Source organism: Lolium rigidum, chromosome 1, assembly GCF_022539505.1.
Source record: "Lolium rigidum isolate FL_2022 chromosome 1, APGP_CSIRO_Lrig_0.1, whole genome shotgun sequence".
Classification (NCBI taxonomy): domain Eukaryota; kingdom Viridiplantae; phylum Streptophyta; class Magnoliopsida; order Poales; family Poaceae; genus Lolium; species Lolium rigidum.
This window is the reverse complement of record NC_061508.1, coordinates 166,255,338-166,272,463: the sequence shown is the minus strand read 5'-3', so window position 1 is coordinate 166,272,463 and position 17,126 is coordinate 166,255,338. Positions and strand designations below refer to the sequence as shown.

Here is a 17,126-nt window from a genome sequence, read left to right as displayed (position 1 = left end):
GGATGCACAGATTCTTGATTCAGAGACCACCCTCTTCGAAGCCTCTGCATACATAGTCCCAGGCAACCAAACAATCACTGCCATTCACTGTGCTTTTACCTTTCCATAAGAAATCTGTCATCAATCTCTCCAACTCATCAATTACCTATTGCGTGAATTTGATATAAGACATTTGATATGCCAGAAAAGCTTGCAGAAACGGTTTTGTGAGCGGCAGTCTTCCTCCTCGAGTAATATATTCAAGTGAGAAGCCAACAACAGCTGAAATGTATGGTAAGAAAACCTCCTCATGGAGCTTCGAGTCCGAGAGTGGAATCCCAAATAAGATTGTGGGAACGAAGCCGCTTCACGGTTCAGGACTTCTGCAATCTCCTCTCCTTCCTGCATAATCAGGTTTATCTGCACAAAGGTTGATTTTTTTTTTGCGAGGAGAAGATGAACTATATTGCAACAAGGTCCAATACAGAAAGATCCCGAAAAAAACAGAAATAACAAAGAAGTCCTACAGGACCCCGACGCAGACGGAGAAGAACAGGCCGTGCTGCCGGCGCGCCGCCGCTACTCCTTCCCTGATGACTTGGAACAGAAGGAGCCCTCCTGCGAACGGGAAGTCGACAATCCTCAGCTCCACGGAGCCTCCACCCTGCACCTTCGTCTCCATCGCCTTGCAACAACATAGCACCATCTTCTTTATTCTCATAATCCCAGATCCGCCGCTCGTCGGATCCCGGTGGAGGGATAACGCGCACACCAGCTCCAGAGAGCACGGAGTACGCGGCAGGCAGCAGATCTGCAGCAGAGCTCGTCGGAGCGCCGCCACCAGAGAGGAAACCCACCGCCTTCATACGCCACACCGACAGCCTCGCCGCCTCCACAACGCCGCCGGGGGAAGTACCACTCAAACCTACGCTAAGTGAAGTTAATCTTTAGTCCAATAGTTCTAGCAAAGTCATCTAGAATTAGTTTTAAGATTTTTGCTTGCTCCACATCCCCTTGGATTACGATCAAAATATCCTCTGCATATTGTAGCACGAGACATGGATGATCTTGTAACACCGGATCTTGAGTCCAGAATGGATTAAAAAAACTTAGAGCAGCAACTTCAAGTTTCTGGATCCTTCAACATCATCACTAATGAATAAAATTGTATCGTTAGCATATTACAAGATTGAAATCTGCCAAAGACCTGCAATCAGTCAATTACTTTGAGGGGAGAAAAAAAAAGTTGACCCACTGACATGTCCTATATATCAGTGAAAAGCTAAAAGAAAAATGATGGTAATTTAGGGGCTCCCACTCAAGCTGCTAGCTTCTTTTGGCTCCAAAATTGGAGGCAGTTCATATATTTTATAGAAAATACCTACTCTGTATTATTTTGACCCCTGGGCTTTCATAGTAACACAATTTTTAATCACACGAAAATTGGTTCCTAAGGCTCGATTTTATTCTTTGACAAACGTAAGCCTCGATTTGTTTTTTTTTGAAGGAGTAAGCCCCGATTTGTTGTTTTCACAAAACCGTGGAAGGTTACAATTCGTAAGCGGTAAGCCTTTTTTAGGTTACAAAAGTACAGACAAAACCCTCTTGTCCTCTTATATATTTTCCTCCTGGCAAACCCCGAAACAAAAAGCACACCCCTGTTCCTGTGCGCGTACTTCCGACGCCAACACTACTCGGCGACGGTGATCGCCTCTACGCAACTCCTCCGCCGCCGCCCCCTCTCCCGACATATCCGCTACCTGATTCTCCGTGCGCAGTTCTAGGTCCGTACCAAGAAACCCTACCCCTTCCCGCCGTCTCGTCTTCTAGCTGATTTGAGGGTTTTCGGTTCTGCCGGTAGGCTGATTTGAGGGTTTAATGTGGCTTTCAATTTTGTTCTTGTTTCCAATCTCGGATAATGCCGTCCTTGGAGAAATCTGTGTCTTACGGAATAGTCTCGGGGTTCGGAATTAAACCACTAGTCTATTATCTGTTAAATCATCAATGGGGATTTTTTCTAATCATGATGAAATAGGGATTAGCAATTGGGGATTGTTTTTTTATGTGACTGCAAGATGTTATCTAGGGTTGAAGCAATTTTGCGGGTTATCCAGCAGCCCAAACGTCTGTTATTGATGAATATTTTAAGTGGAGAGGTAGATGGTTTCATGGACATGGTCACGTGGACCATATGGTAGTGCAGCGACGCCGTTGCTAAAGTTTTCAGTTCTCACTTGATTATGCAATTCGGGGCCAGGAGGACTATTTCTACTCCTCCGTCCCACGAAGATTGTCTAAGATTTGTTAAAATTTAGTTGTATCTAGGCACTAAATAGCATCTAGATACATCTAGATTTTTAATAAATCTCAGACAACCTTCATAGGATGGAGGGAGTATGTTTTTTTTGCATTTGGAACATAGTACTCCCTTGAAAGATTGTCTTAGATTTGTCATCCAAATTTAGACAAATCTAAGACATCTTTCATGGGACCGAGGGAGTACTACATATCCTCGAAAGAGAACGTTGTACAGATAAATCATTATGTTCGAGTGATCTTGTTCATGCTTTATTTCCTTTTTAAAATACAGACCATGTGGTTCTCACAACAACTACATGCCTCCATGGTACTGACTGATGAAGTTACTTGGTTTTAGTGCTGGTAGTAGTTTGTTTATTTTGTCAGATTTTGCTGGATGCAACTGTGATAATGTGCTGATAAAGATACATCCGTTTTTTATGGCTGTTAGCACGCCTCTTTTGGCTTCCCCACCACCTCTAGTTATTGCCCTGTTCTCGGTGTGGAGTACGTTAGCTTCTGACTTTTCGAGTGCAGCATACTATGTCCTATTTCGTGTATACATCGATGTTCTTACAAAATTTCACTGTGTAATAGTTTACCTCTGCTTGTTTATACCGGTAGTAGTATAGCATGCTTAAGAAGTTATAGTTTCTTACCATTTGCCTCATGATCTCAAAATTCCGTTCGTAGTTTCTGGCAAATTGTATTAGTTTTTTATTTGAACTATTTTCTTAGTAGTTCTTGTGAAGGCAGAATGTCGGAGTATGCAAGCATTTGAAATCAGGGTTCTATTGTATCCACAGTATTCTGGATTTCATCAGCATGAATTATTTGAGTTTACACAAGCCTGTTTCATGAATTATCGTTTGCTTCGTACCAATGCCTGTGAATGCGTGCATGTTTATTTTTACAGCGTATTCGGAAGTTGGAATTGATTCCACAGTTTGGCATATAAATATGCTTTTGAGTTGATGCTCAGATGAAATTTTCATGCTGCATGTACAAAGGAAAATCTGAATTTGAACTAATTGCAGACTATTTGGATGAGAGTTTTATCAATCTGTTTTTTAGTTCTGAACTAGTCACTGCAGAAAACCTTATTTCTTTCGATTCTGTGTTCTCAATGTCTCTTATTCCATTCACAGGAGAATGATAAACCTTTTCAAGATAAAGGGGCAAAAGAAGGAAGATGCAGCAAGTACAAATGGAAAGCCTGTTGCCAAGAAGCAAAGTCCAGGGGAGTTGCGTCTCCATAAAGGCATGTTCGCTTTTTTGACACAAACATAAGCAATGTGATTAGGCTTTCTTTCCTTATTTTTGTTATCATATTTCTCTACCCCATGTGACTTCTATTTAAACTTCTGTACTGGGCACTAATTAGTTATTTACAATCATTTTTTACATTTCATTTGCAGATATTGCTGAACTCAACCTTCCGAAAACAACCAAAATTTCTTTTCCTCAAGGCAAAGATGATCTGATGAACTTTGAGGTTACCATCCGACCTGATGAAGGATACTATGTGTAAGTGGTTTTGAAGTTGCTACAAATACTTTACCATGCTATTTTAATATTTGAATTTTACATGTAAATGTCCAGTGGGCATTAAAATATAAAATTCTTTACCTGGCTGTAGATGTATATAAGGGTTGTGGGGGCTCTTAAATCTATATAATCGACCCCTCTCTAGTCATTGCCTGTCCAGCAGCAGCTGCAGGCTCCTCCCACACCCATATTGACTGGCTGTGGAGGGCCACAGCCCATGTGGTTATGCTTCTTTTGTGGCCTCTCAGCAATTACTGTGATAAGCCAAAGGATAGATATGTTACATTACTGAAAATCACCCTTTTGTATTTTTTTCTTCTAACACGCAAATGGGTTTTACAGGGGTGGTAAGTTTGCTTTTACCTTCCAAGTTGCTCCTGCTTACCCACACGAACCACCCAAAGTCAAGTGCAAGACTAAGGTAGCGAGGCTCATTATTATAGCACTTTGTAATTCCTGCTTTATCCCATCTCTGTTAACCCACCCTTATAACTCTTGGTACTTTGTATTGCTAGGTTTACCATCCTAATATTGACCTGGAGGGGAATGTCTGCCTTAACATTCTACGTGAAGATTGGAAGCCTGTCCTCAATATCAACACCATCGTATATGGCTTGAATCTTCTTTTCTCAGTGAGTATAGCGTTTGGTTAGCTACACCAGTAGTTAGTCTATCTATGATGAAAGATATACTACATATATTTTTTTAAGCTGATTTGGTTTTTTCTTGCATGTACAAAATCCACCCTCCAATTTATTTTCTCACTTTCGTGACGAAAAGTGACTTTGGCACATGATTACTGGTTTTTAAAAACATATTTCTGAGATTCCAAAAAATTTGAGCTTAAATCTGCACATACATAGAAATCTTCTGAATGTACTGTAAAAATTTCGGAAGAAAATATGTTGTATTATGAACTATATAAAAAAGACAAATTTCTGACAAAAATTGTCCCTATGCACAGCCATAAATTTGTTTTTTTTCTGTTACTAAAAATACAGCATAATTTTTACCGAAACTTTGCACGAGTATTCATGTCATATGTTTGTATTCGTGGAATAATTTTTATGATTTTTTGAAACATAAAAATACAGTTTTCAAATATTTCAAAAACCGGGAGCACTGGTGCTCATATGCACCAAATCTTCTTCTCTTTCGTGAGCATTATTTTATCCTATACAAGTATTGCTAGTTCTGTTAGCATTGTTATAATTATCAGTTGTTGCGTTAGCTAATAATCACATACTAACGTCCTTGCAGCAACCTAACGAGGAGGACCCCCTGAATCATGAGGCAGCAGCTGTTCTTCGGGACAACCCACAGAAGTTTGCAAAAAATGTCCAGAGGGCGATGGCTGGAGGCTTTGTTGATGAAATCCAGTTCCCTAGGTGCATGTAACGCCCGAAGATGGTTATGTGTATCTGACTTTTCTGCTATCAATGAGCTGTGTGGAACAGTGTCCAGAAGAAGTTGCATTCGTGCTATCGGTGCCAATGTTGTTACCTTCTTCAGAGCATTTGGGTCATGTAAGGTTCTGCATTAAACTGTCGGGGCACTTGGGGTGGTGACATTGCCAGAGACGCTTTAGAATTTTCAAAAGACAAAATGCTGAACAAGATTCTATTGCTTTAGCTTCGTGCATGTTTTATCACTTGAGTACCAGCAGGTCTGTGCTTACTTCCTGGTATTCTTGTTTTAGAGAATCCTTGGTACCATGGTATGGTCACCACCACCTGCACGCTGGAGTATGTGTTACTTTCATCAAATCTTTGCTCAGGCTTATTTTGTCTGACTGATTTGAAGCTAGCATATACAAAGCGTAAGCATAAACAGAGGTAGCAATCAAGAAGGAATGAAATAGGTATTCGTAGTTTACAATACCTGACAAAGGGAAACACGCTTTTCTCCAGAAAAGTATCGAGGAACTTCAACACAACTGAAGATTTACATGTGGCATTCTTTTCTATGTGAATGAGAAAAAACAGACTTTCTTTCATTTTTAATAATAGCAAAGACTTGAAATAGACAAATATATGTGTCAAGGCGATAATGTAGGCATTTGCGCCCAGAGGCTGGTAGTACAACTAGAAACCATCTGGCTGAACCCTTTCTGTATGGAGGTCTTCAGCACTGAAAATCAATGACACTTTCAGCGGCGTCAACAAGGAACCATTTACAATGTAAATGGTGTCAACAAGAACCTTTTATCCATTGTTAGATCCTGACGGAATCAAGGAACTTGTTGTTCTACTTTTACCTATAAGGCTATAATCTCTACTTCTCCTTCTAATCATCTACTTCTGTGCAATCTTTGTATCCGGTGGTGAGTAGCAAAGAACGTGGTGTTGGCAACAAACGGCATATGTAAGCTTGAAGGAGGATGAGAAAGTGGAGATCAAGCGAAGAGCAGCAAGAGGAGATGCACGGATCAAATGAAGAGGTTTGCAGCTTGAGACGCGAATCAGGGAGTATTTTTTCTTTCTTTTTAGACAAACCCAGTTAATTGAACGGTCTCTCTTTTTTTTATACTAGCAAATTCAGCTGTCTTTGTTATAGCGGAGTTGAAGCTGGGATGGAGCACACATTAGGATGTATGATGCAATTATCAAAGAATAATTACTTTCAAAGACAGAACGCGGGGATAGCTCAGTTGGGAGAGCGTCAGACTGAAGATCTGAAGGTCGCGTGTTCGATCCACGCTCACCGCATTACTTTTTTAGCATTCTTCATTTTCTTTTGTCGCTAACTAGATGAAAATTCTGTAGTCAAGATTCTGGATTTTTGATTCTACTCCAATTCTATACCCCCTCAATTACCAAACCCCCGCTTTGTAACTACTGATTTAGTGATTTTACATCCATTCTAAGGAGACTAGGGATTTGAGCAGAAAAAAACGTAAAATAGCACAAAGTGAATACATACCGCTGTAGCACAAACAAGGAGGCGATGGTTATCCCGACATTATTAGCTAGTTTCATATGCTACCTTTGTCCATAATTTATTTTATTTACTTAATTTGCAGTATAGTACTAATAAAATTTCAATAAATTCCTATTCGCTAAGCAAGCACAATTTCTATTTCAAGAAACCAAATCTTACTTCATTTCCATACCTCTAATTACAAAAAAGTCCATATACCACCATCCAAGTTTTCATGCCATCGTCATCATGCCCGAACCCGGAGAGCAGCGTGAGCCCCCATCCCCACCATCTACCACGTGTCCAATTGCCGAGGCATCCTTGAGTGGCGGAGAAGAGGCCCGACACATCCTCGAGGAGGGAAGACATAGGCAAATTTTTTTGCGAAAATTCTACCGATCTATTAATAATCTTCAATAGTAATTAAAAAAGACCCAAAAGTAACAAAAATTACAAATATATCACTGGACCACCTAGCGATGGCTACACACACTAGCGAGAGCCGAAGGCGCGCCACCGTCCTCGCCCCTCCATCACCGGAGTCACTCAAAGCTTATCGTAGTAGAACTTGTTGTAGTAACAGACGGGAAATCGTCGTGCTAAAGGACCAACACATGAGAGCAGCAACCGCCACCTACGATGACAACCGTAGATCGGAAGAGACTGACCTGAAACCACACCAACGAACACAAAAACCGACCGGATCCCAGGAGATCCGTCAGACACACAACTCCACGTGCCCTCCGCCGGCGCTAGACGCACCACCAGAGGATAGGGCGGGGAGGACCTTATTCTTCAGGAAGTAGCCGCCGCCTCACCATCCCGAAGAACACACCGAAAACAAACTAAACAAAGAATGAAAACCTTCCCCGCCGACGAGAGGCTGCGATCTGCCATGCCTTGATGGCCCCAAGGTCACAAGAGGCGGAGCAGACCGGTAGCGTCATCGGCGAGAGGGACAGAACCCTAGATGGGTTTCACGATCGCGTCCTGTGTCCTCTCTCCTCTGCACCGGTTCGCGACTATGTTGTTTTTCATAGGCGGTTATTGACAATGATAAACATATGGGGCATGCTGAGCGTCGGTCGGCCGACAAAACCGCCCAAATCAGTTGCAGTTTTGACCATAGGATGCACTCCCCGCGAACCGTCAGATCGAGGAAGAGCTGGCAACCAGGAAAAAAACATAACGAGGAGGTGCTCCGCGCGAGCCGAGTGAGGCTGGTCGCTCTCGCGACAAAACTGCTCCGCCTGGAGTGGCCACCGGCGACTGGAAAGGAAGCCTCCCGGCCTCCTCCACAACCAATATGGCCATGGTGCACCTCCTCCACGACATCCTCTTCCCTAGAAGAGCTCCGACACCGGGATCGAACTAGCCTCCACTAGCACCACCTCCACCACCCCCGCGGCAAGCCACTTCCGATCCCTCTGCTCCAGCTAGTCATAGAGCTCCGACGAGGTTCCAGAACCCTGAAGTTGTATTCACAACATCTGCTCATGGATCCAATGGAGGTCACCATGTACTAGCTCGGTTCCCTTCACAAACCCTAGGATTTGACTGTTAGTGTTGTTATACAACAATAATTGGTGGAGGAATTGTTACAAACAAGTGTAACTCTGATGTTGTTGTTAACCTTAGATCTTTGAATTGTTATCAAGCAAGGATGATATTGCTGTTGATACACTGGAAATTGTTGTTCTACATTTTGGACGAAATTCACTACATATGATGTATAATTGTTGTGTATGAAATTATTGTTAAATATTATAACATTATATTCTATTTGCAAACAAACTGTGAGTAAATTAATAATGTTAACAATGTAAAACTAATAAGTTTACAACATTAATTTGTAATGTTAGCAACAAAAAAATTGTGAACTAACATAGCATTCAAAATAACAGGAAGTTGCGGATGGTGAAGCTGAATGAGGTGCAGGATTTTTCGACCTTAACCAGCCGCTTGACTCGGATGATGAAGATGACAGCCATGAGCCGATCGAAGAAAATGGAGAAAGTGGCGGTGAAGGCAACTTTGATGAAGATGTATCTTCACAGCCCGTTGTCCCATTTGTTGGCATGCAGTTCGACAATGAAGATGTTGCACTAAAAGTATACAATGATATGCATACAAGATGGGCTTCGGTACTAGGATCTGTAGCTCCAAGTACAGCCGCAACAGGGGATGTGAAAAAGTTCTCATAAACAAGGTGTCTGAGTGTGTGCACGCTAGAAAGGGAGCAGCAACAACAGAAAAATTTGGAGGTACATCAGAGAGCGCTACAAGAAAGCAATGTTCCCTGCAACAGATATGAGCAGCGGGAGAAAAAACAGTAGCCACCAACCTGCTAGTGCCTCGATGGAAATGTCAGATTCTAGGCAGAGAAATAGGGTGGTTCGTCACAATTCCAAAGCTCACATGATTGTTTCATTGAGGGAGGGATCATTCGCTGTTACACCATTCACCGATGAGCACACATATCCACCTATCAAAGAGCTTGGACGTCGTAGGTACTACCGGTTTCATCGCAAGATCCCGGAAGAAGACCTTGAATTCTTGGAACTAATGGATAACCAAAATCTGAAAACATCTGATATTATGGGTACGCTGGGTGATGTACATGGTGGTGACATACAAACTTTGGGGTATGTCAAGAGGGATGTTACAAATGAGAGATCCAAGATGAGGGCAAATATGTTGTTTCGGGACATGGACCTAACAATAGAATACTTCAAGAAGCGACAAGATGAGAACCAAACTTCTATTATGCTAAAGATGTTGATGAAGATAATGTTGTGCGGGCGCTGTTTTGGGTTGATGGAAGGACCAGATTGTTGTACCCCAAGTACAAAGATTGTGTATTTTTCGATACAACATTCTGCACCAACCGTTACAATATTCCCTTCACACCAATTGTTGAAATCAACAACCATATGCAAACAGTGGTGCTTGGTTGTGCTTTGCTTACCAATGAGACAAAAGATGGTTTCAAGTGGGTGTTTGAAAGGTGGCTTGAAGCAATGGATTGAGTGCAACCGGAGCACATTATGACCGACCAAGATCAAGCAATGAGAAAGGCCATTTTAGAAATTTTCTATGATGCAATCCACCGAAACTGCTTCTGGCACGTGATACGGATCGCGAAAACAAAGTTTGGAAAGCCAATGCAACAATGAGAGCCCTTTTCACAAGTATTTTGGGCATGCATCTTTGACACAGATACCGTTAAGAAGTTTGAAGCTAGTTGGAAACATGTGATGGAGTGGTTCCAAATGGATCAGCATAAGCATCTCAAAAACATGTGGGACTCGAGGAAATCGTGGGATCCCATATATTTTAGGAGGAACTTTTACCCTTCACGAGTACGAGGGTCAGGTCTAAGGGGATCAAGTCTTATTTTAAAACTTTGGTTCACCCGTCTGACTCGGTGGTTTACGTTTGTGAGACAATATGAACAATGCCAAGACATGATGCTCGATCGAGAAGATAATGCAAGGTTCATTCTTGAGACAACAGAACCACCATTGTGGGGCAGGTGAGGTGTTGTAGTTGTTACAAATTTGATTCTCTGTTAACAACAAGCAATAACAGTGTTAACAACAAGCAATAACAGTGTTAACAACAAGTTTTGCAACAATGAAAAAGGAAGTGGTAGGTTTTTAACATTAGTTTCATTCTTCATTTCCAATTACTAATACTGTTAACAACAACTAGTAACTTTGTGAACAACATGTAATAAAGAAATTAACAACAACTAATAGCAGTGTTTACAACAAAATTGTAACAATAGAAATTGTAGAAGTAGTTTTGTAACATTTGTTTCCTCCTTGTTTTACAATTACTAACAGTGTTAACAACAACTTTTTTGAGCAGGCTCAACATTGAGAAGCAAGCGTCTGTCTTCTACACTAGAGAAGTATTCGACCTTGACTTTACCCTTGAGATACAACAAAATGATGCTGGTCTACGCTTTTCCCTTGTTGCTAGCGATAGGAGAGACACTAGAACATACCAAGTTGAAGCTAATATTGCAAATGGATTATATGATTGCAGCTTCAACATGTTTGATATGTGTGGACTAATTTTTCCCCACATAATCGGGGTAATGGTGGACTTGAATATCCAGGTGATACCAGATAGGTACATGTTAGAAAGGTGGTCTAAAGTAGCTAGTAAAGGTGCTCCCGTTCCTGATGCGAACACTGGTCCTCTCATGTTTGGCATCCATGGAACAAACACTCTAAGGTACAACAGGCTTTGCCGCAAGATGAATCATCTGGCATCCGATGCGTGCTTTAGTGATGAAACTTATGAGTTGGTCTCTGCATCAATCGATGATGTTAGTGTCGTTGTTGATGCAAATATAAGAGGTGGAGACGCACAACAAGAAGGTGAACCTGATGTGGTTCAGGTGCAAGCGCAACAACAAGCAACACGGGGAGGGTTGCGAAACCCACCACGACAACAACCTAAGGACCGCCCGAAAGAATCGGAGAAGTGAAAGAAGCCTCTACTTGAACAACGTGAAGATGATGCAAAGAAGAATACGAAAGGAAAGAAAGATGAAGAGAGAAACACGGCTGCAAAGACGAGCATTACTGCAAAGAGAAGCATGGCTACTAAAAAGAAGAAGACGGGAACGAAGGTGACAAAGTGTCCTTTCTTCTTAGTGGGTCACCATTTGGTTGATTGTCTTGTCATGAAAATGAAAATATCTGATGCGCAAGAAGCTCAGGGAGCTGCGACACAACATGATGAAAATGTGCCCGAAGTGGAACTTGGTCTCAAGCTGTAGTTTCGTTAGTATTGGTACCTACATATAGCTCCCAAACTTATGTTGCCACTTTATAGTACAAACTTTGATATGTTTGCGTTATATGTTGTAAAAGAAGGCTCCTTGTTCCTGATTGTTGGTAGGATCCAATAAGTTGTAGATGTTGTATACTTTTGTGGAAAATTTGACAACAAAAATTCACATTGTTAACAACAAAAAATTATATTATTTACAACATGAAGTAACCATAGAAGAATTTGGACTTGGGCAGAGTTTTCTGCCGAAACCAGAATATAAATTATTGTTATGTTTACAACAGAACTTTCATGTATTTACAACATAAAATATGGAATATATAGTTGTTGACGAGGGATTAACTTGTCAATGCCTACGTATTGTAGACTTAGGGTTTCGCAAGAAATTGAGGGCAAGTAGATCTCAAAGGTTCAGCCGAACAAAGGTGATCAACTCAATATTACGGTGGCTAGGTTACAATGATTTTGGTCCCTTCTTTCTCCCTCTGCTTCCCCTTTATATAGGAGGCGAAGCCGAGGATTTTGTGTGTCGTACAAGTTACAAACTGTCGGGCCGCGTTGGGCCTTTCCTATATTGATACAAGTTTCCAATAGTAACTCTATTTTCCTAATCCGAAAGCTTCCAACCTTCTGGGCCTCCAAAGCTTCGAGTCCATGGGATTCCTACTTTCCTGTGGACGTAGGGTACTTATTCAACATGCATAGTAGGCATACCTATGTCAGTAGCCCCAGAGATTTTGCTTGAGTCTTAGAGTCGACTGAAATCTCCATCGTGCATCTGCTTAATAAAGCTTTCGAGTTACATTCAAATTTTACTCAATGTCTATTTTGTACAGGGATAATGGTAAATGAGACTGGTTCATCTGATGGATTAGTACCAGTTAATTGCTCTCGTGGCAAATCTGCATAAACCTACTTCAAGCTCAAGTCCCTGGACTCGAACCTAGAATACTGGTGTAATTCGATATGTGCCGCTTCAGGACTTACCGTTAATCAAATTCCAGCCTATTTTATCGAGTACCCAACGCGTCCGTCGGGATTTTTCTTCACATATGTTGATGTGGATAAAGTAGGAGAGCCCATTCGTGTGTGATATCACGCCACACAGGACGGATCCTGGTGTCCTACCTTCGTGATCCCTTTTGCGAGTCACGACATCCAGAGTTTTTATCGCGATGGACGCGCTCTGAGAATATATTGCCGAGTGCCTTTGTAAGGATGATGGAATTCTTTATTTCTTCGGGTTGACATATTATATTGAATAATATCTTGGTCTCCCAATGGGAGTACATGACGAGTGATATGTAACTCGAAGATGTACGTAGAAGAAATTCTTCGGCTTCATTCTATATTATCTTATCATTTTTCTTTCCTTTTAATTCCATATTTCATCGGGTGCGCGACCAGCACTCCCGATGGGAGTAGCCCCCGAGGCTATACTCGAGTGTTTGCACTTGGGTGTAGGCTCAACCTTTTCTATTTAATCAACTCTATATTTTCATCATCAATACATCATCTTATCAGAAGTACATTCAATACTTCTGATAAGACTAGCCCCCGAGCATATGAACAGGTGCTTGCTGCTGGACATAGGCTCCCAATTTTTTACTTCTGACTATATATTGTTCTAGTAACTCGAAGATTAATTCAGCCATGACATCGATGCGAACGAAAACCATGTGTTGTCGCCTTGGGAAGACACGACAGCCGGTGGACCACTGTTTTGTGGGCCCAAAATCTCTGCTCTTCCCCCACGTCGCGTAAGTGGGGCTTACACGTCCTCCGACATTCTCGGCACACTCGCAGTAACTTCCTTAATTCCAAAATGAACTGTAAAATATTTTTACCACGCGGCCACGTGTAAAGTTTAAGATCGTCCCGTGTACATCCAATGGTTGAGCTACTTCGTCTTCTAGGTTATAAAGGTTTACCCCTGGGCTCATTTTTCCCCTTTGCTCCGCCGCTCATCTCCTTTGCTTCTACAATTGCCCTAATTCCCATTCTCCTTGAGCACCTCCTGCGCCCAACTTCTCCTTTCCTTTTCCATTCTGCCGCTCCGTCGCCATGGCTCCCTGGACCAAACGCACCAAGAACATCACCGACGGTACCTCTGAACGCGTGGAGAAGGAGAAGATTTCCAGATGGGAGAGATCCAAAATCTCTTCTCAGGACCACCACATGCTCAAGAAGATGGGCTTGCTCAAGGATGAAGCGATGCAGATGCCAGGGGATGAAAGTATCCCCCATCCTCGATCCTGAAGGCTTCCGGGTAATTTTCACTGACTTTCTTGTCCGTGGATTATCCGTTCCAGTCCACGAATTCCTTCGTGGGCTTCTTTTCGTTTACTGGATTCAGCTTTATCAGCTGACCCGCAACTCTATCCTCCACATATCTATCTTTATCACCTTATGAGAGTGCTTCCTTGGCATGCACCCCCACTTGGGCCTGTGGAAGCACATTTTCTATCTCCGCCGAAACTACTCGAAGAACGCCATCTACAATGTAGGTGGTGTCTGTATCTGTGTGTGGCCGGAAGCCGGTTATTATTGTTTGAAGTTTACCGACTCCGTCCAAGGCTGGCGCAAGAAATGGTTATACGTCAAGGACGAGTCTTCAAACACTCACGAATGTGGTCTTGCCCCTTTCGACTTGTCGGAAGACATCCTAAGGCGGAAATCTTGGGATGCAGAGGCCACAGCCGAGGAAATTGTGGCCACCGAGTCCCTGGTTTCGGATCCAAGCTGTCACAACCCATTTTTCATCACCTGCATAATTTCCAAAATCTGAAAATTTTGAGCCAACAAAAACTTTTATCTTGTGACTAGGTGTGCATGCCTAGATTAGAATCTTACATTTAAGCTTGTGGAGAATTCTCTTGTTGTGATAACCCTTACACCAATTTTTTTTAAACACCACCTTGTACCACTAGGGTTTTACCCCTCTCACTTGATGTCACCACCTTAATGTGTTTTCTGATTTCCAAAACCCTAACCCTAGTTTCTCACCACTCCAAGATAAGATGGAACACTCCCCTCTCTTCTTTTTTCTTGATGACACATCATCACCTAGGGTTACACCCTTCACACCATCACCACCTAGTTTACTTTTTCGAACACATGTGCACTTGCACATTTGCCAAATTTGTGGCACATGCACTAGGGCATGGCCCTCTCTCTCTTCACATCTGCCCCTTCTTCCCTTCTCTCTCTTTTCTCTATGATTTTTGGCTGAGAGACAAGAAGGGGGAACCTCCCCCTCTCTTTTTATTTCTTCCCTCCCTCTCTCTTTTTCTCTGGCTTGGGCCGTGGCAACACCACCACCTCCCTCCCTTGCCTTGGCCCAGCCCTAACACTCCACCACCCCCTCTCTTTGGCCCAAAATGCCACCAGTACCCCTCTCCCGCCGAAACCCTAGACCAGCCCGCGCGCATGCTCGGCAGAGACATGATGGCGACGCCTCGCTTGACGCGCCATCAGCCTCGACTGCCAGCCCCGCCTCCTCGTACCCCTCCCCTGCTGACGCCACCAGGGAGACGTCACCCTCGCCCCACCAGGTGAAGCAGCCCTCGCCGCACCATTGGCAGAAGCCACCGCCCGCTCCACTCCCGTCTCCCTCTCTGCCTTTAAAAGGCGACCCAACGCCTCCCCCGCCCCCTTTCAGCTCCCCACTCACCCACACCACTACTATGTCCCTCTGCCGAGCTGATCGAGCAGCAGCTCGAGCCGCTGTTGTTGCCGCTCGCGTCGTCGACACCGTGGTCACCGCGAGGGTGACGCACAGGTGGACACCGCCACGACGCTGTTGACGCCTCTCCCCTCTCCCTGTTACCCTCGCCCTCGACCTCCTGCAGCCCTAACCCTCTTCCCTTACCTCTCTGGCGCGCAGATCTGGAGCGAGGCGACGAAGACGGCGACGCTCCGACGCCGTCCATGACGCAGACGAAGCCGCGTGAGGAGGAGGAGACGTGTCTGAACGCCGCCGAGACGTCCCCGCGCAGCACGACCACGCCACCAGCCCACCTGCACCAAGCCACGCCGCCGCCAGCCGCCGTTAAGCCCCTAGCCACCCCTTCTTCTTCCACGCCGGCGAGCGCCGCGCAGACGTCGTGGACACGACGGCCGCGGGCCATCAGATCTGCATCCGACGGGCGCATGGCGCATGCATGGCCACGTCGGCGTGCATGGCCACGTCCGCCGTCCTGGCCCGTCATGGGCCCCGGCCTTTTTCTCTTTTTCTTTTTTTCACCGCCACCGGATAGCCCCACTGGGCCGGCCTGTCACTGTGCGCTTGGCACGGCCCAGATCTTCCCGCCCAAACCAATCTCGTTTAAAAATTCGAAACAGAAATTAAAAATTGAAATGTATCTGAGAGCCATTTTGCAAATAACTCAAGTTTGGTAGATCCGTTTGGGGTGATTAAAATTGCTACAGAACCAGTATGAAAATATCTACCAGATGCCACTGACCTTGTATTTGTAGGATTTGTGTACGATTTGTAATGTATTAAACATAATATCTGTATTCTGGTTAGTATTTCTAATGCCTAAAATTGTAGGTTTAATATTTTTGGATGAACCCAATTTTGTTAATCTTGTTTTGTAACTGTTCATCTAGGAAAAATACCATTAGTCTCTGTTCATGAAATTTTATCTCTGTTTGTGAATGTATGTGTGTCACATGCAATGATAGAGTTAAAACCTCCTTGGTTTATTCAAATCCTTTTCATCACTTTGTTTTAAAAATAGCCAAACCATGATTTGTTACTGTCACACAACTCCCCTGCATATTTTCAATGTTTATTTTACTTGACCCTTGGTTCTTGGGCTTTGAGTTGATTGTTTGCTTTATTCCCTTTTGCGACGCTAGACACGAACGAGGGAGAAGTTGAAGGGGAGGATTTTGGAGAAGGTTTTGAAGAGGACCAGGGACAAGCCAACCAAGGGAAGCCATCTATTGATCTCTGATGTGATGTCTCTTTGATGTCATTCTTAGCATCTTGGTTCTATGTGTGTTGAGCTCTATATTGTGTCATCTATGCTTGGTGGCAAGCATGTTACTCCTTGTGGTTATATTTGTATGGTCTTATACTTGTTGGATACTTGGTATCATGTGCATGCTATCCTACTTGGTTGTCCTTCATGCTTAGCTTTGAGCATGGTTCATCTCGGGACAGTATTCACACCACACCCCTTGTTAGTATAGTGGTAGTAATATCATGAATCTTGGTGTATTCTCAAAGTGAGATGAATATGCCAATTCACTTGGTAATATTTGTGTTGGTTAATCCACACCTTTACAATTGCATTGGCAGATAGCACCACAAATCTGAAAGTATGATCCCTCTCATGTTGTCATTATACATGCTTACCTTAAGCAAGTATGATCCTCTTTATGCCACTCACACATACCCCTCGATGGCATGATGACCATCATCTCGGCCATATTGGAGTAGTAGTTCATCTCATGAAACTTTAGGTTGGGAACCCCTCAAGGTTTACCTTGTTGTAAATGTTTATGAAAACCTTGGGTGAGTTAACCCTACCCAAGTGTATGGTTTATGAAAGCAAAAGATC

At 43.3% G+C, this 17,126-nt stretch overlaps 1 protein-coding gene and 1 non-coding gene across 2 annotated transcripts; both read left to right on the top strand.

Moving 5' to 3' along the window:
- Nucleotides 1-1,650: 1,650 nt before the first annotated feature.
- Nucleotides 1,651-5,502, top strand: LOC124682704 (probable NEDD8-conjugating enzyme Ubc12-like). Its single transcript, XM_047217341.1, has 6 exons — nt 1,651-1,763; nt 3,426-3,538; nt 3,696-3,804; nt 4,168-4,246; nt 4,341-4,457; nt 5,086-5,502. The coding sequence occupies exons 2-6, from the start codon at nt 3,430-3,432 to the stop codon at nt 5,221-5,223; spliced, it is 552 nt and encodes a 183-aa protein (XP_047073297.1). The 5' UTR covers nt 1,651-1,763; nt 3,426-3,429; the 3' UTR covers nt 5,224-5,502.
- A 958-nt stretch (nt 5,503-6,460) lies between these two features.
- TRNAF-GAA lies at nt 6,461-6,533 on the top strand. The gene has a single exon. It is a non-coding gene; the product is annotated as a tRNA-Phe (tRNA).
- Nucleotides 6,534-17,126: the final 10,593 nt, after the last annotated feature.